We start from the raw sequence: 24492 nt of genomic DNA on the forward strand, positions 1-24492 counted from the left end.
TTTTGTTTTTATCATAGGTGGTAATAAATTGTGCCATTCCAAAAGGGCTGAAGTACAATCAAGCTACACAGACCTTCCACCAGTGGCGCGATGCTAGACAGGTGTATGGTCTGAATTTTGGCAGCAAAGAAGATGCCAATGTCTTTGCAAGTGCCATGATGCATGCCTTAGAAGTATTAAATTCACAGGAAGCTGGTAAGGGTCTCTTTAATTTTTTTTGGAAGACTGTTCAAATATGAAGATGAAAAATTCTAAATCTTTATGCAAAAAGATGAGGTAGTCAAGTTTTCTTTCTAACGATGCTGTGATCTTTAGCCTCTAGCCACTTAAATTATTAGGCTATTTTGTCTGCCTAATTGCTGATGCTCAGCTGTGATTTTCAACTGACTGCCATCCATGTAAATAGAATTCCTAATAAGCAAATCTGTTTTCGTTTTTTTCATCTATTGTATGTAGAAATTTCTTGACTTTTAAAATGCACGTGTGCACACACCTGAGACCGAGAAATGCCTACCACTTAATCAGGGTACTTTGCAGGATTTCTAGACATATCCTTTGGGCAAAGTGTTCTTAATATATGTTGGTATTTTTCATTATCAATGAGTGATGGTTTGTTATAAAAGCAACAGATAAAATAAATAGGTTATTTCCTCTCTTCCCCCCCCCCCCCCCCCGAATTTGGAATTTAGAACCTTTTTGGCAGCAAGATAACATTCTTGCCATGCAGAGTTTTCTAACTTGGAGGTCTCGGAGCCAGGGGTTATATTCAGAGGATCACATAAAATTTAGACAACAGATCTATTTCACTCTCTTATTTCATTTGTTCTCTTTTAGATAGCAAGCAAGATAACATACAATATTCAAACAGTTGGTGGAGAACTTGGTGGCTTTCAGTTCAGGTGGTGTCCATAATGTATTGTAGATAGACACAAAACCAAATTGATTGGCCTAATGCTGGGGGACATGGACAGGGAGTTTTCTACTTGCACAACTTCAGAGAGACTTTTGTGTTCCTGTAACCAAATAGAATTCTTTTGTACTCATCAAACTTTAAAAATTGCCCCTGTAACAAGAGATGCCAATTTTATTTCTCTTATGTAGAAGAGAGCCTGTGGATGACCTTACTAGTGGCTCACAGTCACTAATTCCACAAGAACAAAGAACTCGAGATGAAAACAAATCCTTTTTTTATTGCATCACTGAAGTAATTTCTTAGTAGGTGGAGAGCTGGAGAGGGAGAGTTAAGCTTTGCGATGTGTCTAAAGTCACTGTATTTGGAATCTGGTCCTCTCTTTGCCCCAAACAATGAATTTGTCCAAATCGCTCTGCTAGTAGACTTTTCATTGGTGCCTGAAGTGATACTTTAGTTTTTTTTTTCCTGCTTCCTTCAATTTCATACCAGTAAATGCCTGATGTTTGCTGTTTTGGTCTGATTTGACCTTTTCTTTTTTCTTTTTTTAAGTTCAAAGATGGATTTTTGTGTAATTCATGAAATGGAAGCTGAGTATGACTGTAATAACATGTCCCAGTTACTGGCTAGAGTGGCATAGCTTACCCAGTTTATTCTTAATAGTCAGTCTGACAAGGATGCGAGTAAGTTGCATAGTAACATTTGAAGGTGACTGGTTCTAACATTTAGGCTGTCTGAATTGTAAGAAAAATGCTTTGTTTTTCCTTCTTTTGATTCAACTTTGTCGTAGTAGGTAAAAGTCAAAATACATTAGCTCGATTACAAATGAATGGTGGATGCCATCAGCCCAGGAGGGAAATACTGTCCTTCCATAATACTACTGTCCTTCCTCTGTTGGCCAAGAAAGACTGGACGTTTCAAGATGAAATTTCAGATTAGCTACCAGTTTGCCTATCTGTGCTCTAATTTCCATCAAGATGAAATAAAAACAAAGCTTAATGTTATCAGCGTATTGAAATGGCTTCAGCAGATATCTGAAGATGAGCAGTTTTGTATTATTGCATGTAAAAACGTCTCAAGACGTGTATGTAGAACCTTTTGTAAGCCCAGTATCGTCTCCAGACAGCGTTTAAAGACAAGTCTTCGTATCGTATCTGCCTTCAAATACTATCAGCAGCTGTTCCTCGTTCTTATCAACTGGTTGACAGTATATGGTCTACGTATTACTTAATATTTCTGACTCTCTTCACCATTGCAGTTAAAAAAGATTATCAAATATCTTTCTGAATGTGACCATTTCAATAATGGAAATAGGATACTGAGTAGTTTATGCTTCAGAAACAGGCTAATTGGACTCCTTGCTCAAAATTTAATGCATTTCTTTTTCTGGTCTCTGGAGTTGGTATAATATATAAAAATTGCAGCTAGAAAGGGTTCCTTGATGTTAAATGGTTTCAGTGAATTCCATATGCCTTGGGACATAAACTATTGCAAGTAACTTGTTTGACTAAGAGACCCTGTTGTATTTCATGGAAAATTCACCTTAAATTTGCCAATGGCTATGAGAACAGGCAGTGATGCTTTCCAGTCATGCTGTGAAGTTTAACCAGTATACTAATGCATTCATTTGACTTGAAAACAAAGCTCTGCTATGGAGCTTCTGTGGAATTCGAGATTCCTGTGTTTTTACGTCTTAAAAAGTCTCATTCTGTTTAGTCTTATAATGTACGGATTTCTGCTCTCTCAAGCTACACAAAGTACATAGCAGCGTAATGTACAGGGCCTTTCAAAAATTCTTTTTTCTAGCATCTTTGACATCACTGCATATTTAAGTCGACAGATCACTGGCTCAGAAGCTCTAATATTAGCTCTTCATTTTAGGAAGTGTGCTGAAACTGCCCTGTACTAAAACTCTCAGTTGGGGGGGGGGGGGGGGAAAAAAAACTTTTTTGAAAAGGTCTATTAAAAGTCCTGGAGGGGTATATGTTACCATAGGAATTTGTGCGTTATATGTTGATCATTGTTTCTTCTTTATCTGCTATATTAAAAAAAAATATATAAAAATATATGCAGTCTCACATGGTGTTCTGATGATATTGCTTCAGAAATCTGTAGTTAAAGAGGATAACTTGTCAGTAATAATTTATGTAAACTGCTGTGTTTCTTGGTGTATCTAAAACAGCATGTAAAATATCCAGCTCTAGTAAAACAGAGAAATGCAGTGTAGATAACTTTGCTTGTGACTCAAAAATTGCTTACAGTTGAGGTTTAACATTCTCCCAGTATCCTTCTTTTCTGCTACATTTTCTCATTTTTGCAATTAGTTTGCTTATTTTAATAGTTGTATTTTATTCATAAAAGGAAAAACCGTTTTAACCTTAGCGTACTGTTTTGAAATTTATAAAGCTGTAGATGAATTTAAATCTTTGTCAAGGTTCACAGAAGTCTAAATGACTTCTGGGGAATATTAAAGATTATTTTGTTGGCATTCTTTTCGTCTGAAAACCAGGTGTTACAGCTCTCATATTCCACATACACGCGCTCTCTAATGAAGTCCCCATCTCTTGTGTATGTTTGAAAAATGCAATTGATTTGCACTTGCAACTGGGATCTTCACCTGTTGTATAATGCCATAATTTGACATTGTTTAATTTCGGATCTCCCTCTAGTGGATCTGCAAAAGCAAAGGCGTTTGTACCTACCGTTGAGTATACAGTGACAGGCTTTTTGTCATTCTAATTAGTTTAGAATGCGGAGTAAAGTGTTTGAAGTGGTAGTGGAATAAAGGCTTTAATGTGACTGGCAGTTTTCTCTTAAAAAAGAGTACATATTTGTCTCAAAGGCCTCTGAAGTGATGTCTGCCTTGTCAGTGAAATAGTTTGAAATACGCTTTATGTTTAAAATTAGTTTTTTCCCTTCTTAGGTGACTTACAGCGCTGTGACATTATGTGATCATCGTAATTTCTTGAACTCAATTTATTTAAATCAATGTAAAAGTCAGAGTTTTCACTTGGTTCTGATTTGAATGATTGCACTAGCAATTAGCTATTCATCTCGACCCTATTTTACTGCTAGCTGGTTGAGCAGATCATAGACTGTCGGCAAACCCAAAACAGAATAGACTTCATTCAGGACTGCACCTTAATCACGAATTTTAAGTTTAAGCAGACTACTAAAGCTACAGACTTCTGCTCCATACTGTTTAGATAGCTTGCAAACAACCCCAAATTTGGTTTTGGCACTCACTTTGGAAAAATTCGAAAGATTTTTTTTTTTCCCATTTAATTAAATAATTGTCTGAGAAGGTCGGAAGTTACTGCAGCTGAATCAGATGACAAGAATGTGTCCCCACTTTAGGAACTCATTTGAAGATAATATCTGACTTTGTCTTGTTCAGTGTGGTCTGGATATTCAGTAATTGGTCTTAGTTTTCTAGAGTAAAGATAACTGCTTTCTGTGAAGGTTTTGCATCACATTACAAGGGAGACTTTATCTGCATTAGGTTGAGTTCAGTGTGACAATCAAAATGTCCCTGGAATGAGAGAGAAAAACCTCCATGAAGGGAAATCGGATAGTTGAGAGAGTTTTCTCTAATGTTTAAGAAAGTGGATTTTTGCTTTAAAGGAAAAGGGCAAATAATGAGGATGTGCTGGGAGATGGAAGGAACGAAGGGTTATCATATTAAGCGTGCAAAACAAACCTTCCAGTTCAGGTGGAAAGGTCAGATACTTTGTTTGATGTCTGTCTTCGCTCCCAGGGAAACCTTGCTAAGAGAATAAGAAAACAAGTACAAGATTTTGAATTTGTAATTTGCATTTAGGGAGGCTCTTTGAGTTGTTGGTTGCAGAAGGTGAAAGTATTGAAAGAATAACTGAAAGTTCTCGTACAACTGTAAGCCCATTTTGATTCTTTCTAATAGAAATGCATGCATGGAGGATTCATGTTGATATTTTTTACCAGTCTTTAACAGTTATGTTTGTTTCTTAAAATAATTTTGGGATGTTCTGGATGTAAAGATGAAGATGGGAACAGCTTAAAATGAAGCAAAGAAAACTTTTCTAATATTCATCTTAGATGACACTAATTCGCAGGAAAATGGGGAGGAGGAAAAGAAGGTTCTGTTTATTTGGTTAATCTAATCTTGGAAAGAAACTTGAGGTTAAATTTCTTTGAAATTGTTAGGAATGCTTGAGGTTAGGCTGTTCAATTATTAAATAATCACATCTTTGAGGAAAAGGTGCATGCTTTATCCAGACCTTTAGAAAGTATACTGATGTACAGTCCTTTCTCTGACAGTGAAGATGCATTCCCCTATCAGCAAGGATTTAATGAACTTAGTCAAATCATAGACTGAATAAGTTAACATCTTTGGCAAATGCAAACTGCAGCGAAAACTGGAGTTGCCTAATCGGGTTATGTGTAGAGACTGTGTGAGCCTGAAGTGAGAAATCTACATAAAAAAGGATGGGGGGATTTAAATACTTCTTCTCATACTCTTGTACTTCACGTCATGCTTAGAATTTGTTTTGAGGGGAAAAAACTGATCCTACTGCAGTGAAGTAGTTATGGCGTACCTGTACTCTGACAGCCGTCTGGAGAAGCCTGTTAGTGCTCTCGATCAGAATGGTAATGATGGGATATGGCGTTACCTGTGTTGTTGGAAATGGGGTAATATCTCAACTTTTGCTTGTGTGGGTGGTGGTGTTGCTTTAAATGTGTAACTGAGTAAAGAAAAACTTTGTAGTTGCTAGATTCTGTAATAGCTAATTCTTTCCAACTAGTCCTGATCTATGTGCCAAGATATTAATCTAAAGGAAGTTTCAATTAACTGCTTAAAGGAAGTTTCAATTAACTGCTTTCTAGGCAAAATATTTCTCTTGCATTTTAATTTCATATAAGTGGTTTTTTTTGAAAGTATCATTAACTTCAGTTGTTGTATTTCAAGATGCAGGGAGGATTGCTAAGTTTTCAGTTATACTGAAACACACCTGTGTGGTGTTTCTGATTTATGTCATTCTCAAAGGTTAGTGTTGCATCACGTGGAAGTATTAAAGTTTGGGTGGGTGACACAGAGAATTTCATTAAAGTTGGCCTAACTGCACAGCAACCACAGAAGTAAATACATTAATTTTGTGGGTAAAGATTTATTTAATAAGCATTGAGGCATGTTAACATGTTTCTCTCTTGAGCGTTCATACTGTTCAAACTAAAAATATTTCCAGTAGAAGTTGCAGCTATATTAAATCCACTGTCTTTGTAGACAGAGTATTGTCATACAACCGTGAGTATAACTGGAAATATTAAGGCAGATATGTTACAAAGGCTCGCTTCTTTTAGTACTATGCCTGAAAAGTGGCAGTTCTCTGTAATACTGCGGTCCACAAATTTTGGTAGAATGGGTGGGGGCAGGGGGAAAGGAGAGGGGAGTAGCAAAAATCTTGCAGTAGATGGTATTGATGATATTTCTTCTGATACTTGCTTTTTAAGACTTTGGCAATGTAATTTTATCAGGAGACCTTAATACTCTTCTGTAGAAACTTTTTTCCCCTTAGGTAAAAGGTTGGTAGAGAGGGGAGCTGTGAGCTTGCTCAAGGCCGCTCCAAAAGCTAGTGCCTGAGCCCAGGTGTAGAACCTCAGCACTGTTTCCTAGAGTGTGCTGTGTTGTGTGTGCTTGCATTGGTAGCAGGCTTGCTTCTACTCAATTTCAAATGCATTTTAATGTTTTTGTTATTCTTGGGCTCTTTTTTTTTTTTTTATTAAGTTGATGAGCTAGAAGTGTTGCATGCTATTGTGAAGTGAAATGAAAATTCCGGCCAAAAGGCAGCATTGTTACCATCCCACTAAAATAAATGGGGGATAAGCATACTGACTGAACTGGCAGTACCTAAAAAATAGTGAGTGCGAATGAGAAAGTGAGAGTTTGGAGGAATGAAGTCTTGACTGGAAGATAATCAGTTTGAGGAGAAGTACTACAATAGTTTTGTCACTCCTTACTGCCCTTCCTGGTTTTGCTAGTCTTGCTCATACACCCATAATACAAGCTCAGGTCTGGATGAGTGGTACCAGTTTGCTTCTCCTGAAGGCTAGCCAGCAAGTCTCCCCAGGCTTTCTGCTGTGTAATATAACGTTCTAGAGTAGGTTGGATTCTGAGTGGGAGGAGACAGAACTAAAGTGAAAAAGAGTACTTCACCATGATCATTTTTCCTATTACTTCTTGGAAAAAGTCTAGCTTCCTTTTATTTAGAATTTTTAAAGTTTTAAAATGTATATATTTTTTAAAAGTAAGTTATTCTTACATTCTACAGCAGAAATGCTGTTTGCTGTGGTTTTGTTGACTGAGATGTATGGGGTTAGGGGTGCTTGAGCAGTCCATTTATAATCTGTAGAAAAGTTTTTCATTATTACTCTTGAACAAAGTATCTCAAACTTTTTTTTTTTTGGTCAAACCACAAAATCCTACTGTAACTTGCTGTGCAAAAAGATCAACTAGATGGAAGACCTCTTTCTATACAATTTCGACATGTCTTTAGCCTGTAAATTCTGAAGTCCTCTATTTCAAAATAAACTTTCTTGCGAGTCTGAGCTCTCGATTCCAATTTAAAGACAAAGCATGATGATGTTTTAAGTTCTCAGAACACTAGTCTTTGCTAACTTTTAACAGCTGGATGCTCTTGTCTGTATAGCTCGTGTGCCTATATAATCAATTTGCTGTCTGCTTTCAATCATTCACACTTTGATTTGAATATAAGACTCTGTACAATTGGAATGGTGCTTAATTTAATCAGAAATGAAACAGGATTATTAAATGCTGCATTGCAGTACCTTCTCTAATAATAGTAATATTGCAATACCTTCTCTAGGGAGAAAAATTGAGAGCTTCACCCCTCAAGCTAGAGTTCTCAAATGTGATACAGTTGACAAAGTTTGTCTAAAGTTACTAAATGTTTTCTTTGTGGGGAAATAGCGTCTTCTATCTTTTAATGCTGTACTTTGAACATTACAGTAACTGCAGGAGTATTCTTGTTTGTTTGGCTTTCTCAAGCCATAGGAAATAGTGTTATGAGGAAAACTTAGGCCAGTCTGACTGCTAGTGGCTCCCAAAAGACACTTCACTCGTCATTACATTACCAGCTCTCAAGCAAGCCTGTCAAGCTAAGTGAAAATATGCATTGTAGGCAGTTGTATAACTCATAGTACATATATTGCTTCCATCTTGAATAGCAGATACCCTGGATTTTTTAGGGTGATTGAAGGCATCACATTCCTATGTGTTAATGTCAGTCAGGTGCCCTGTCAACACTGCTAACGTGAGCGAGGTGATGTTCAAAGAAAAGGAAGGGAAGAGTTTGATGCGCAACTCCAAAGCAGGCAATGTAATTGCAGAGAGTGAAGACACTGATGAGCTGAAGGGCATGGAGGGTGGACAAACCATGTGTTTCTGTCTTCAGCTTGATAATTATACTTTTATAAGGTATGTAATGGGAATCAATGAACGCAGCGCTTGAAAGGAGAGAGCTGTAGAATTAAGTCCATTTGTGGTGAGAATGAACTCTAGGAATCTGAAAACCACGGCTCTGGTTGTGGGTTAGAAATGTGGTGTTGGGGATACTTAATTTGACTCAAGCAGCCTCCGGCAGCCTGTTGCTGTCCTCTGCGTTACGCTAGAATAGTTGTCTGTGTGGCTGCATGAAGAACCAGAACCAATAACTTGATCTAGCTGGTGAAGTCAGTTCTTGTGGAGTTGAACTATCCTAGAGGAAGGTCATGCGAAGGTGAGGATAAGCTGAAAAGCAGAGAGCGTTTAAACTGGAACAGTCGCTGCAGAAATTAATATCACATTCTCTGTCTCCCAAGGTACAACATGGAGTACACAGTCTGTACTTCCCTTAGAAAAAGAAAGATGTTAGCTTTTTCTTAAACAAAACCCAGAATGAATAGACCTTTCCGCCTTGTCTCTTACTTAGCTTGCACTGTTCTCTGAAGCTAAAATGATCTTTAGATAGAGCAGACTGTTTTCCGGATACTGTCTGTGAATATTTCCTTTGGAGCTTGATGTTTCTGAAGTATCTTGAGGGGTTCACAAGCCTTTAAGAATGTTTTTTTTATTAGTTAATTCCTGCTCATTTATTTGTTATAGATTCTGTCTCCCTCTCCCGACAGTTGCATTTTAGCAATGAAGTGATGGTCTTGGCTTGGTGTAATAGCTTAGTTTTTAGGATGAGTCAAGCTTTTCCATCTGGTGTGCACCTTTAACTTAATCGTCAAGCTAATGGACCCAGGTATTAAGAGTCTGTTCATAGAGAGGAATTGATCAGAGAACAGGCCAAATGACTTATCTCGAAATTTCTTTCTTGAAAGCTTTTTGTATAGTTTAGGTTGCTTTTTGTTGTAGCAAAAATATATTAGAAATACTGGAACAGCTATATTAATCGTTAGTGGGCTATTGTATTTTACTTTCTTGCATGTATAAATACATAGGAAGCACCAAAACTTACTGGCGTAGGTTGGCTAGGTTACGCTGGGCTGGCTTCCTGATGGTTGCGTTCTGCAAAAGTTGCATAGAATACTTTTTTTTTTTTTTTTTTGAGAGAGAGAGAGAAGTCTAGAAAGCAGGTTGAGGCTGTGAGATCATGTTTTATGAGGAGGCTGTGATCCCTGATAAAACTAAAATCATTTTAATGAGACTGATGAGACGGAGTAGAGTAGAGCAAACAACCTGAATGAACAAAAGATTTCCTTAAATTAACATGGACAGTTCTGTACTTTTTTCCCAGGACTGTTGTCGGAAATGGTTGAATTATTTTTCTGGATGTTTTTCCCAAAAATTTGAGGGAGTCGAATGATGGAACAATCCCAGACCCAAAGTTTTATTTGCTCTTCACAGAACTTAAGGTGTTTCGTTTCTTCAGGCATTGATTGCCTTGATTTGATCCTAGGTAGCATTCACGTTTAGCGTTTTCAGAAGTCCCACATTCTCTTGCTTCCCAATAGGCAGTTCTGTAACCGATTTGAGAAATGTGTGAGGTATTGTTTCCTGGGACCTTTTGAAGTCTGTCAAGGTCTAGGTCACTGCACTTTGCTCCTTTCCCTTCCTCAGTCTTCCATGAATAGCGTTTTCGGACTGTGTGACAGGCTGGTTTGAACAGCCAGCGCGAGTGAAGCTAGCTGATTAGTTTCCAGCAGGACCAGGTCGACGAATTGGCTTGTTTGTGTTTAAATGAGGACTGGTGTTAGCAGCAGGAGGAAGAGCCTGGGAACATTGGCTGAAGGGCTGTAGAGCGACAGTTCAAATTGAGCTACTGCTGAATGGTATCCTGAGCTCTCCTGATAATATCTTGTTTGAAAAGACTGTTTGTTACTCTTACAGATTAAATGGGGGAAAGTTTTAAGTTTTTGTTTCTACTGTGATTTTCGGTACAAAACAGTTCTAGCTGGTAAATGGCGATAGTATGGCCAAAAGCTTTTTTTGGTTCTTCATTCTTTCTGCTTTGATTAAATATGTTTCACGGTGAGAAAGAGGAGATCTGAGGGAATGGAGTGGTTTAGACAAGGCACGCAGTACTGGTATGTAGCACCTTTAAGTAGGAACACAACTGCTTCTTGATTGTGGCTAATTCTGACTGTCCAGGAAAGGCTGCCGTGTGGTTCAGGCAGTGAAGAGGCAGGCTGCTTCCCTGGCTGTTTGGGAGCTGTACTCAGTGCCTGACGGGTGTAAAAGCTTCACACCTGCCACAGAGTGGGGGAAGAGAAAGGAGCTGCTTGCGACCTCCCAAGTTGAAACAGAACAATTTTCCAGATGAGCAGTATGACAGATGTTTCTACTTACTGACAACTTTAGCATTAAATTGATTACAATTAAATCTTTACATTAAAAATATAAATTTACCTGTCAGTATCTCTTAGAGATATTACAAGCATCCAGAGCAGCATAACTTGTTTAGACACGAGGACCTAATGCTTACGGAAAAGATCGCACAAGGAAGACATAACCGTTGTAGTGCACTTTCTGTGTTTGTCTATTAGAAGTAAGTTCTTATGTTACTTTTTAACTGTAGGGTAGAAAGTCAGTATATGCTCTTAACGATTTTCAGGAATCATTGTCTCTTTGACCACAGTGGAAATAAATATGCCATTTTGAGTAAATTCACTTTTTTGTATAAGCTTTAAACAGGACACTAATGTTTGCTCAGTCTGAGTCAGATCATCTGTCCTTGACGCCCCAATGTATCACACACAGTCTTTTTCATGGTTTTGGATGACTTTCACACATTCAGGCAGCAAACAGCTACTTTTTGATATTTGAGATGGGTGAGATCTCATTACAACTTTTCCACCCTCTAATAAGTGTGATGGAGTATAGGCAAGGAACTATTGTTTTGCTTTGGCTTTGGGACCTTTTCAGACCTGGATGCAGTTTTCTTGTTTCTTCTCTGTCTTTGCTTATAAATTCCAGAATCTTACAGGTAGCTGTGGTCTAAATTTCCTCTTTTATTGTGCAGTTTTACATAAACAAAATATTCACGATGTATAGTACTCCATTCCAGAGTGTTCTGTCCTTCCCTTCTGTTAATTCTTTTAAAATAATTTTTGTTCTCTAAAGAGATTGAGTAAAAGAGAAATGTCTTTTTCTTTTTAGAAGAAAGATCCAGCATATTCAATTCTTTAAAAGATGTATAACACAGAATTGCTCCTCAGTGAAAAGTCAAAGATTAATTTGCATGTCCCTCTCTTTTGCATCACGTGTATTTAGCAGGATGCACACTTTGTGCATGTTTTGTTCCTTATTTGTTAGATGCCCCTGTTCCTTTGTGGGATAAGCAAGTACTCTGTTCAAAGAAGTTCTTTTAATACAAGTTGAAAAGCTAAAATCTGAGTAAATTTTGGCCTGTCCTGTGGAAACAGACTTTATCTTCCTACTCTTGGTATGGTGATAAACTTCTGATTTTTTTTTTTTTTTCCCCTCCTGTTCTTTTTCATTTCCAGTGTTCTATTTAGGTGAGTGTTTTAATTTTTTGAACCTTTTCTGTTCCTTGAAGAGTATTTGTACACTTTTAAGAAAATCTCAAATTTGGAGTGCTTTTACAAAGCTTTTTTTTTTTTTTGTTGTCCCATCCTATGTAAAACTTATTTTGCGTTTCTGTGAAAACTTTTCATTCATGTGAAATAAATCCATTTTGCAAATATGTAAGGTAGCATTTGTTGCAGTTTTTATTTGCTGTATTATGTTGTTGAGCTTGTTTGGCCTAAAGCAGAAATGAACGGTTTCTATAACGTCATGTAATGGCTGTCCTGTTTCCTTGGTTTCGTGCTTTTTTGCAAAGTAAATGTTCAAGTGGTTAATTTATGGTCTGTCTTCACTTACAGGTCCAACATTGCCTCGACAAAATTCGCAGCTCCCCTCTCAAGTACAAAATGGTCCATCACAAGAAGAATTGGAAATCCAGAGAAGGTATGGTGCTAAAGTGAACAGCTGTTCACTTAAAGAATGTAGTAACTCTTCATTAAGCAATAATGAACTAAATTTGAATAACCCGCATGTCCTCTCTTGCACTAGGATGGCATTTGTACATTTGAAGTTTTCATTATTGCAACTTTCCTGTGCCAAAACTTTGATTATAGGTAGATCCCTTATTCTTGATCTGCACTCATTTGAACAACACAAGGCTTCTTGCTATTGGCCAGTCCTAAAAGAGTTGAAGATCAGATGGAAAGACTTGAAGATTTCAGTGCTGTTATTTTCAACCAGACTAACTGGTTTCCAGTCATTCTCTGTTGCACCTTAAGTTTTTGACAGCTGCTTATAAAGAAGGAAGGAGCAGCAAGCAAGGAGGGAAGTAGAGAACTAAATTTTCAAGGAGAATGACAATTTTTTCTTAATGAATGTGGATACTCTAGATCAAAACATTGTATGGGAAATTTTATTCTCCTTTATATTATAGTAGGTTTTTTTTTTCTGCAAAGACATGCTCCATTTTCAGCATACAAATGTATATAACCTTTGGTAGTTTAATTTTCAGTAGTAGCAATTTTGGTTATATATGTGCGGCCCTTGAGGAGTAATCCCTGTCCCCCTGACCAGTTGTCCCACAATGGCTTTAATCCTGCTTGATGTCTTTAACGCGCTGTGTATGCAGTCGTTCTGGTACAAGGCTGCCACACAAGCATGCTTGATCTCATCAAAATGCCTTAATATAAGCCACTTATAGCTGTACGACTCTTTTGTGGCACTCCTCCAGGCTAAGCTCCCTGTCCTCAACCTGAAGACACTGAACCCTATCCTGTGCTCTTTGGGTTTTGTGTGTGTTTACATTTTATATATGTACATATATACATATACATACATTCACACACGTGTGTGTATAGATGTATATAAAAAAGCTATAAGGGTGAAAGCTGTAGGTGGAGAGTTGTGTAGGGTATGGGTGTATGAAACTGCACTGTTGTCTAGGATAGTGGTAGAGAACTGAACTGAATGAAAGAGCAAGACCTTGGATTGTCTCAACCTGTGAGAGCAATCCTGGATTATTTTACCATCAAAATGCTCCCAGGAGATTAGCTGTTCCCTTCCAGAAGGGGTACTGGGAGCAATTTAGGCCACATGCAGCTCAAATGCAGGGAAGAAGATTCTTGAATGAATATGAAGTGATCCAGATTTACAGTGCAAATACTTACCGATTGTCAGTGGAAAGTGGAAAAGTATTTTAATGCTCTGGGTCTAACTGACAATGACATTAAAGTTTTTTGCTATTTTACATTTAACTTATTTATGCAGTAGTGAGCAGAACCAGGTTGATAACTTGGAAGTAATTCATAACACATTTGATAAATCAGCAATAAATGTTGAACAAAGTATTGACATCCAAATTAATCATGTCTATCTGTCTCTTTTTCCACAATATATAGCACTTCTTAAATCTGAGCAGGGATCACTTTATCAAAAAATTTCCTTGTTTGAATACAAATACCAAGAAGCTCACTGCATATTTGTGTGTAATGTGTTCACATGTGAACCCACTGTCATGATACAGGCCTTTTGTATGATCTTGTTATCACTTCTCTTTTTGAAAAGCTTTTTTTGCTCTGAGGTATTTTTCTTTCTACAGTAATTGCTGTATTAATTGAAATTTATAATGTTGAAATACTTTTCGGAGAAGCACTGTGGATAGACATCCCTTCAGAAAAACGTGCTGCCCCGTATTCAGAGCTGTGAAAGTCTCTCTTGGAATCCTTTACACGTAAAGGACACATTATCTGATGGCATTCTTATGGTTTCACTTCTCATTTGATCAGTGTGCTCTACTTGTTTGTATCTAATATAAAGTCGTCTTTGAAGTCTGATCCTGTTCGTGATTTATTTTTCCCTTTTATTAAAAAAAAAAAAAAAAAAAGAAAAAGAAAAAAAGGGGGAGGGCACTGGAATGAGTGTTTACTCATGTTGGCAGCCAGGTTGTCAGTGGAATGAATGTTGCTCTTGTGTCATTATGCCTGGGCAGAACCTGTAATTTTGATAAGCGTTTCAAATGCTTCTCCAGTCTTTTTATTATCATAACTATATTGTTTACAATACAGTTCAGTTAACTATATGCCAAAACTTTTCTTTTTAGCTACTGTCTTTCAGCTTCCAGACAGCCATATCATGATGAAAATAATGATCTTATTACCATAATTTAGAGAGTTAAATAGTTGGGAAGAAAGAGGTTTATGTATGTATATATTACTTTTAGCATTACTTATCACATGTAAGTGATATTTCCAGCCTCAATAAGAGATACAGGTAGTTGGGGCGGCAGAAATGATTCCCCTAACAAGATTAGGGAATGCAAGAGGAGGGAATGAAGGTTTTATTGGCACTATGAAGGAACAGGGAGGGATTTGTGATGCATCAGCAGAAAGACAGGCTCTAACTCCATCGCTTGTATGTATTTTTTCGGAGGGGAGTGTGTGTGTGGTGTGTGTTTTTTGTTTTCGTTTTAAAACCTCTTTAAAGATACGATTTGATTCTAATTGTCTTAACTGTGTGCCCAGATCCCTACCCTCAAATGGACCTGAATGCAGTGGGTGTTTAACTGACTCCTATGTTAAAGAAGTTAATGTCACAGTTGAATTATGTGGCTTGTAGCTTTAGGGTTTTCCTCCACACAGATAGAAAGAGGTTTCCTCACAAGTCTTTTGTCAAAGGAATGACCTGTGAAGAATGACACATTTAACAAAGATCTTTTGCTGACGTGAAGTTTTCTTTCACTTTCACAGCTAGTGTTCAAGGATCTTGGAGAAATTATAACCGAAGAATTGAGTTAGCTCATTGTCAACAAAAGTATTTTATTTTTGGTTCAAAGATTTCTCTCTCTCTTTTCTAAAAGATTTAGGTGCTATACTTTGTGAATGGAAATGTAAAAGCAAAAGTAATTACTTTATTCATTTTACTGCTGAGCCTGTTGGTTGTCCATTTACATTGTTTACAGTGCAATGAATGACAATCTGTAAAGCCACTAAGACCCAAAGTACAACCCAAAACGCTGAGCTTTTTGTAAGGCAAAGTTTATGCATCAAATGGTCAATGAAATCATTTAATTTGGCCAGTTGATAATTTTGTTTCCTATTTTTCATGAAACCTAATACGTGGCATGTACCTTCCTTATCAAAATAACTACGGAGTCCTTGAAGATAACTGAAGTTTTCCTTAACTTGTACTCATTTAAATAAAATAGTAATCAGCCTTAAAACATAGGAAAAAAAACACTACTTCAGCTTTTGATTTTGATACTCAAAAATTAAGTGTTTTTATAGCATATGGATTATTTTTCGTTTTGTCAGAGAGGTAGTCAGGCAGTGTTTATAAATTCCATTGGTTGGTTGTTCATGAGCAACTTCAGTTGACATAGTTATTTGCTAATAACTTTGGAGTTACTTAATGTCAAATACCATTTTAAAATATATTATTAGTTCATGGCATGCCTCTGTGTGCCACTTGTGCATGTAAGTTTACCTTCTCTTCCAGCCATGTTAAATATATTGTCAGGAGTATGAGTCACTGAGTTGGTATCTAATATGACACTTGGGAATTTATTGAGTTAAAGTTTATAAATAACTTCAAAATCATCACTGCTTCATAAATAAAAAGACCAAGAATACCACAAAGAGAGGAAGTGTGTAGACTGTAAGGAATAATGAAAGTATATAAGCCTCCTGTTGCCCTTCAGGGACGTGATGGACCAAAAGTTGACCGGCTTCTGTCGTAAGTATTCAAAAATGTTAGAAGACCTCAAAACTCAATAGCAGAATACTGTCTCTTTTTTTTTTTCTTTTTTTTCCCCTTCCTTCTTCCCGCCCCCTTGTTAAATACTTCAAGTTTGCTAACACGGATTGAGTTGAAACTTGTAGTAGAATGAATAAAACGTGGTATGTGGCTATGCTAGAAAACAGTATTGATATATGGTATAGTTTTTCATAACATCTTTTGGGAGGCTTCTTAGTTTTAGATGGTGCTGGGTCAGAGGCTCAGAAGGGTAGTAGTCATTTTACCCTTTTTTGAAAGGCTTAAAAGAGTGTGTTTTATTTTAAAGACTATAAGTATTTTTGAGTTTCTGCTTGTTTAAAATTATAACTACCTTACAAGAATTTAGATCGTTTTCAATAGTTTAGTATATATTTCATATATAATTCCTGAGCTGTTTCAAAACCACACATGGAAATACTGAAAGAAAAAAAAAAATCCTATCCTGCAATTCAATAGCAGTTTAGTTAGCGTAAAGGAAAGTTTTTCCCATTACTTTCTTCTGATTTACCATAGCCTGTGACCTTTCCCTAGTCAACAGCCAGACATGCTGTTTCGGATTCTCCTTTGCTTTTGATATTGTGCTGTTTATCCGAGTACTTATTTTGAGGAAGAAGTATTTCTTTAAAGGTATATAAATTAAATTGTAACTAAGCAAATAGGTATAATCTGAGATAGGCATGTGAATATATAGTAGTTAGCTTTTTTGTTTAGGATGTAGCAATGGTCAGTAGAATCCTGTAATATGATTGTATTACGTGCTGTGGATATGACAAACTCTTTTTGAAGCTTGCATCCCAGAGATATGACTTAGATGGAGTCAAAGGGATGTGTGTGTTCCTGTTTTATTTGATTTTCATTCCCAATCCAGGGGTTTCCATCAGGCCAGAGTTAAACCAGCACAATTTAGGTTTCAAGTTGAGCTTGCTGAGGTAGTTTCATAAGACCCACCCCACCCCCCCCCCGCAGCCATTTGGATCTCCCGTCTTTTCCCACCTCTGCATTACATAGTTAAATATTTTACAAAACAACATCTCCTTTTCAGAAAAAAGGAGGAAAGGGAAAAGGCCCATCAGTGTTGCATATTTTTTTCCTTTATTTCAGAGTTTCTGGATAACATAGAGTTATGGTTTGATAATGTGTTTTTCTAAGTTTTGTTTTTGTGCCTCTCCTTTGATTTCCTTTTCATGCATGGCTACTTTCTATTCACGGTAAAGATTTCTTTAGTTCTGTTAAGTCTGACTTTCAGGGACTTAATAACTGGCGTTATGTAGAGGTAGTGAGTACAATATGATTACAGTAAAGAATAACTGTAGATGTTGGGTAACAAATGCTTAGCAGATTGAGAAGAGGTAGGACTGCGTTCTGTCTTCAGTTAATCTTTTCAATATATTTGCAAAATTACTGCCTCAACTGCTGCAATCTAATGATATGTGTTTTGCTTGAAGGATGATTCTGACAAGTATCTTAGTTGCCATTTTTGAAAATATCTCTTTGAAATCTTACTCTTTGAAATCTTCAGTTCTGTGCATTTTTCTGTTTAATACAAAATATGAAATTGGGATCAGAAACCGTTCAGTGTTTTTCAAGATTTGTGGTTATTGTGGTTCTGTTTCATGGAATTAGTTCTGTCCCTGCTGTACTTGCTAGAATAGCACTCAGAGGGATTTGTCCACCAAGGCAGATTTTTTTCTAATATTAGGATTCTTAATTTTGCTAACATCTGAAGAGCACACATGACTTTCTGCAGTCTTGTTTCTGACAGGTAAGTTCAGGTGTTGCCTTATTGATTTGCATAAGAGGTTAAAAAAAATGAAGACCAAGAAACCTAAAAGAAAAAAATGTCTAGATGTTTCTTCTGCCCCTGTCAGCTTTGTGTTAATATTCTAAGTCAAAAGCCATGCAGTTTTGAATTTGGAATGGAAGTATGGAAGTAGTTTCATGTTCAGCCCTAGTCCTCTGCTAGCTATAGAATTAAAACAGTTATATACATAGGCTTATGATGCTTTGTCTTAAGTTTTAGAAGATTGTAGTAGTGTCAAGAAATGTACTTGGATTTATCTTAGCCTAAAAGTAATTTCTAGTCTATTTATTCACAATAGTGTTTGTACATTCATTGTGTAGTTTTAATAGCTCTTCTTCATCTAGTCTTTTTCATAGACAACAATTGTTTCTAATCTAAATCTGTATTAGTATGTTAAAGTAATTTTTTTTTTTTTTCAAGTCATAGGTTATATATTTCTCTGATCATACTCCTGGGTATTCTCTGCGCCCGTTCCAGCTTAAAAATAGAGCTCAAGACATCCAAAACAAGAAAAACACGTCATGTTTCTAGTTGAAGTTTGATAAAAGAGCATTAATAGAGCTCTCTGGAAATACTGTATCTTAATAACCTTCAGGTTTATAGTTGCCTTTTCATGTCTTTATCGCAGTGGTTAGTTGCCAGTTTCTGATTGACTGATAAAACCTAGTTCTTTCTCTTATTCTCCTATTTCGAACTAATGCACTTTGAGCTTGTAACATAAAAGCTTGTTGTTAGTCCTTAAATCCCTTTTGATCAAGGAAATGAAAGCCTATTAGTTTGACCTTGGTAATGTGAAAAGCTTTAGACTGCTTTTGAAGAAAAGAATAATTAATCATGTGAGATAAAATGCAGCACAGTAAATTGTGGCCAGATAATATTTTCTTTTGAGAAAGAAGAAAGGTAGTTGATCCAGTGTTCCTGGACTTTAGTAAGGAAATTTGACAGATACCACACGGGAAGTAGCTGGTTCAAGTGGAAGAGAAGAGGATTAGTATGGAAGTATGAGGATAATAAGGACAGACAGTTCTTCCTGGGTTGTATTGGAACCAATTGGGTTTTATTTGGTGTTTTGCTGACCAAAATAGCTATCAAATGAGCCTGCTGATGATGCGCATCAAGATGCGTCAACGCCAAGGTGAACGTATATAGGAAGAATTGGATGTCATTGCAGATTTGGACAATAAGAATGGGATGCGAAATAATAAATAGCTTCTTGAACTCAGGAAATGACTATGAGATAATGACCTCTAGGTTTACTTAGTGTTTTAAAATCGGGATACAAGCATACAACTAAAATACTTTCTTAATTTTACTTTAAGTATAAAGTGTTTTTTGATATAAACTCTTAAAATACATAATGGAAACAGCCTCATCTCTCACTACTGTTTAAAGAACTAGAGGTCCACCACTGCTGAAAATCAGAAGTGACTGTCAGTTCCAGGAACATGTATATAAACTCGCTACGTGAACGTGTTAGCTTTGAGCAGTCCAACTTTGCAGTATCCATGGATGAGCAAGAGATTTTCCGAGTGTCTCTTTCTTGCTCACTTTATCATTCTGCGTAACCCTGGCCCTGAAACAGTATGCAGCGTGCTCAGGTAAAAGTTGCCCAGACCACCTAGCGCTTGGAAAAACTGTAAAACAACCGCCCAATGCCTTTACAGCCATAGCTAACTCGCTAAGAGTTTGTTTAGTGAGGGTATGTAACAAGAGTTCAACCTAGATTAGGAAAAGGGAAGTTGATCTGAGAGAGTTTAGGAAGGTAGGCAGAGGTGGTTGGGGAAGAGGCTAAAAATCATGATTGCTTCTGCTGAGGTATGTTGTTAGCGCACCATGTATAAGTTGTATTTGTTCTGTGAAGGCTCTCGGTGGAGGCTCACTGTGCTTGTGATGGAAACTTGGAGGCGATATTGATGTGATTTAGAGCATCTTTTTTTCTTTGTAAATGAACTATATGCAATTTTGGGGGGTGAGGTGTGTTCATTCCACAGTACGTGAACTGGAACGTGTAGACCTTGAGATACTCTTCGGTGGGTTCTCCTGACCATACTGGAAAGTGAGCTCTGGGGGGTGAATGCTGAATTTTGGAATGCTGAATAAATATTTAATATTAAATATGGAAAAGCAAATTTAATGTTCAATTTTTATTATCCAAACAAGTTCTTGCAGATTTGAAGGGCCGCAGCAGACAGACCTTTTGCTTTTGCAGATGCGTGCAAAAGGAGATTAGAGGATTAAGCTATTAAAACTCAAACTAGCAGCTTAGTTCAAAATAATCAGCATGTTAAAGCACTCATTTTTGATCTCTTTCTATGATAAGTTGTAGCAATGATGAAATTGGCCTAACTGTATCTAGTTAGCATTGATGTTCATAGATTGTATGTAGTTATTTTTAGTTGCTAGGTGGCTGCTTTTCTGTAAACTACAAAAGGCCTGAGTTAGCAGCTGAGGTCACTGACGCATGTGGTTTTAGTGGCCTCTAGTGAAGTCTTGTGTAGCCTCTTTGCAGCCAGCTGCTTTATTTGGTGCGGTGACTCAGTGGTGGGAGGAAGAGAACAATCATGTGAGATATAGGTAGTGACTGTTGGATTAGATAATGGCATCTGTGCCCATGTGATTGGGCTTTCAGCATTTCAGAATAAAACTCCAAATATTGCTGTCTCTTGTGTAGTGCTATATATATTGTGGCAGAGTTAGAGAAGCCAGCGCAGGAGCTGAGAGTCCTGAAAGCACAGGCATACTGAGGCTCCAGGGCTGAGTGCTACTGACGTCCTTATAGTTCTGGTCATTGCAACGCAACTTTGTACGTCAGTAAATGTGTTTGAAGCTTAATAGCCAGATCGTTAACATGTTCTGGGCAACTGCACTGCTTTGAATCTAAGTTTTGGCCATTATAGTTGGTGTTGCATACTGTTTTTGAAATTTGACATAAGAGCATTCTTCCTAGATTTCTTGTTTATGTTGGGTTATAAAATTTGTACTTTTAAAAACTAGGCAGGCACAGAATGTAGGATGCCTCCGTGATTGAATGTTTCTGTATGATCGTGTTGGGATTCTTTTGCAGATTGTCTTAACACTAGCTTTCACGATAGTTAAATACAGCATACAGTACTGCAGTGTTTTAAAGTTAGTGGTATAGTCGACCTCAGTTTTGCCTTTTGGGTGTCATCCTTGTGTTGCTGCTTTCTTTCCCTCCCCCCATTTTTTTGGGTTTCACAATAGGTAATTGCGCAAGCAAGGAACTGTTCTTAGAAGAAACAGCAATGTGGGATGTAGACCTGAAAAACTCCTCTCAACAGAACTTATTTCATGATTTTTAATTCAACAACTTTTTTAATGCATCAAGATTTTTTTTTTTTTGGGAGGGGGGGGGGTCCCTCTTTCAGTACTTTCATCTTCTTAGTAATTATTATTTGTTTTTCTTTTTTAATTGTAACTTTAAGCAGCCCAAGCAGAGATAGTATTCCTGTTCATCTTCCTGAGTGATTTGATGGCCTACTTTGGCACCAAGAGCTATTCAGACAAAGATTGGAATATGGGATTATTGCTGTGTTCATGAATTATCTATCTAACAGCTGTCAAATACTATGTATTATCTGTATGCAGGTGACCTGTTATTTCAGTGCTACAATTACTTCAATCAGGACTAGTCCTCAAGGTATTTTGCTTTCTGTGGACTTTGTCTGGAACCCTTGTTTTCTGCAGTGAGCTTTAAAATTAAATACTTCAAACCAGTTTCTGTTCATCTTTGAATGTCTGTCAACTCAGTGCCTGTTGAATGTGGGTGTAATACAAAAATACTTTTGTCTGTACTGTTCTTGGAAATACCTCTGCTTTTAATGTCCCTGGCTTCGTGATAAGAAGCCCTTCGAGTTCATGAATGAATTCTGTTATTTAGGTTGATATACGATCTTCTCAGCACAATTTTCCATCATCTTTTTAGGAAAAATGTTAATAGCTCAATCTCATGTCCAAGAGCAGAACAAGCCAGTGTTGAAGACTTATGTGAATGTACAGAAAAACTTCTGTCTGAGGAAAGTAGGTGGCCTGGCAGAAGGGACAGCTATTTGCTTCCACAAACAGTTTCAACAATGGATTTAACTGTAGGTGCTTTTTTTTCCCTCTTGGTGCCCTTGTGACAACAGCTCTGTTTTTTGACAGGATGAGAATCACTTAATGCTTAGGCATACTTCCTCTGGCGGAAAGAGCAGCGTTTCCACAGAGTGAGATGCTTTCAGTAACTCTTCTGGCAGATGACCAAGGCATTAACTTAAATGTGAAAAAGGGCAGGTTCTCTGGCCTCTTAAGTCTATTCTGATGCAGAATCTTATTTTAGCAGTAAATGCAAAGTCTCTTAAGCTAGGTGAGATCTCTGCTTTCAATCCAGGTGGGTAATGGTTATCTTTTGAGAGAACTGAGTTGGACTTTGATTCTTTTGATCAGCTATGCTGAAGTTTCTTGCTGCCCTGATAGGGATCATCTGGACCCTCTCTATCAGTCAGTCATTCACCTGTGGGAGCAGCAGCCACAACAACTTATTTTTGTCAAAAATTCAGAACGCAAGATATCGGATAAAACTTATTTGGAACAGCTGCCTAGTTGCCATGTCTGATGATGTGTTAAGTGTAGCAATGCTACTTACTAAAGGAATGATAAAGTGGTCTAAGTGTACAGGAGGTATTAGCTCGTTTTGTATAAAATAAAAGCTGAGACAGTAGCACTGCTTAATTGGATTCTCTGATATGATCTGATTCAGCACAAACCAAGAAGGTTGTGTATGTATTTGAGTAAATTAACAGCAATTGTCTTTTGCAATTTTCATTTAAGAAATATTCTAAACATTTTCACCCTGCAGAATATGCATTTTTTCAGCAGTGGTGCAACAGTGTGAACTTAGGCTGCTTGTAGTCCCCCCCCCCCCCCCCCCCCCCCCGTCCTTGTGATATTTCAATAACGTAGTTATGTCCTTAATTCTTAATTTCCCAAAAAACTGCAGGATTAATGCTGGTAGGGGGTCAAAATTGCAATTTAGTATTATAAATATGCTGCTTTGATAATCCTCTGACCATACCTCCTTATTCCTCCTTAACTGGAGTAAAGTATAGGGACAGGAAAAAGAGGAGAAATAACTTACTTTAAATTAATTTAAAAAGCTGTTAGAATACTTAATAATAAAATGCACCTAAAATTGAATTTCCCGAAGATGCTGTTGTTGTGAGGCTAATTAGGATTAAAAAAAAACAGTCGCGTGAGTAGGATGCATGATAAAGCTAGCACTGTTTTGAAATTCACAAGCAAATTCTTTGAATCGAAAGCAGGATGTAGTTATATACATTGCACACGACTGAAATGCTTCTCGGTTTTATAGCACAGTTTCAACTATTCAATGAAAATTATGTCTTAGCTTCTAATAATTCACACCCCAAAAATAATTATACTGAGGTAAAGTGATTCTAATTAACTACAAGGACGCAGCTTTAGAAGAAGCTAAAGATGTGCTACAAACGTCTCAGAACACCATCTTGTAGTGAAATGCTAATTTATTAGTAGATGAAGTATTCTATTTAATAGTGAAATCACCAGTCAGATTCGACCATAACTGCAGTAAAAATAACCTTGCCAAAGATTCTTCCTAGAAACAGAGGACAGAATACCCTTCTAGTCAAGACGATAGTTGGAATAACAGTATTTGCTAATTTGTCGGGTAATAAGAACAAGCTCTGTTTTGCAATTGGAAGTATGATCGGAGTTATAAAAACATACTTGACAGTTCCAGTTTTGAAATCTAATAGTGACTTCTGTCATCTAGTCTACTCATTGCCAATAGTCCAGTTATCCAGTAACTATCAAATCGTTATTCACTGTTAATATTTTAGTTAATGATATTGTACTGTTTTTACTGTTGAGATTTGTGGACCTTTTTGTCTTGTCCTAAAGACAGGAAAGAATTTTTCTTTAAACTGTGCCTTTGGCTGCATTCCAGGACCTGTAAACTTAGATATAATTTAGACGGTATGCTAACATGTTTTTTTTAATAAACCTTAACACAGGATACAAGAACTTTTCTTGAAACTCTAGTTCTCCAGACTTCCAGCTTTTTCCAGACTTACTCTAAACTTGCCTTGTCCACACAAGTTTATACTTCAGCATATGCTTGTCAAGTGTAATGTTAAGCTCATAAAAGCTAATCTTTGCTGAGACAAAACTAGACAAATAGGCTTACTAAGGCTGAAGAGTTTTCATACATTGTTTTATGGTGCTTATGCAGTGTTTTAGAAGTAACCGAAGTCTTCACCTTTCAGAAAGTACTTAATTTGATGTGTAGACTGTTTTAAATCTAGTAATGTTTTTGCATCTTATGTTTCCTGACAAAACAAGTTTTTAATTTAATTGTGTTATCAAATGGTAACTAAACAAAAATATAGTTTTTGCAACAGCAACTTTGTCCTGTTTTTTTTTACGTAGTCAAAGTGAGTTCTTAATCTTTTTGACTACAACTGCTGT

General features: G+C 36.9%; 1 protein-coding gene across 4 annotated transcripts in view; it reads left to right on the top strand.

Moving 5' to 3' along the window:
- The window catches only part of ENAH (ENAH actin regulator), a 122228-nt gene that overhangs the window by 71996 nt on the left and 25740 nt on the right, over positions 1–24492 (top strand). For all 4 annotated transcript variants that reach the window (XM_009686503.2, XM_068940169.1, XM_068940171.1 and 1 more), the window contains exons 3-4: positions 18–195; positions 12275–12359. In XM_009686503.2, the coding sequence (XP_009684798.1) occupies positions 18–195; positions 12275–12359 (263 nt within the window). The remainder of the gene's footprint in view (positions 1–17; positions 196–12274; positions 12360–24492) is intronic.

This window comes from Struthio camelus, chromosome 3 (genome assembly GCF_040807025.1).
Source record: "Struthio camelus isolate bStrCam1 chromosome 3, bStrCam1.hap1, whole genome shotgun sequence".
Classification (NCBI taxonomy): domain Eukaryota; kingdom Metazoa; phylum Chordata; class Aves; order Struthioniformes; family Struthionidae; genus Struthio; species Struthio camelus.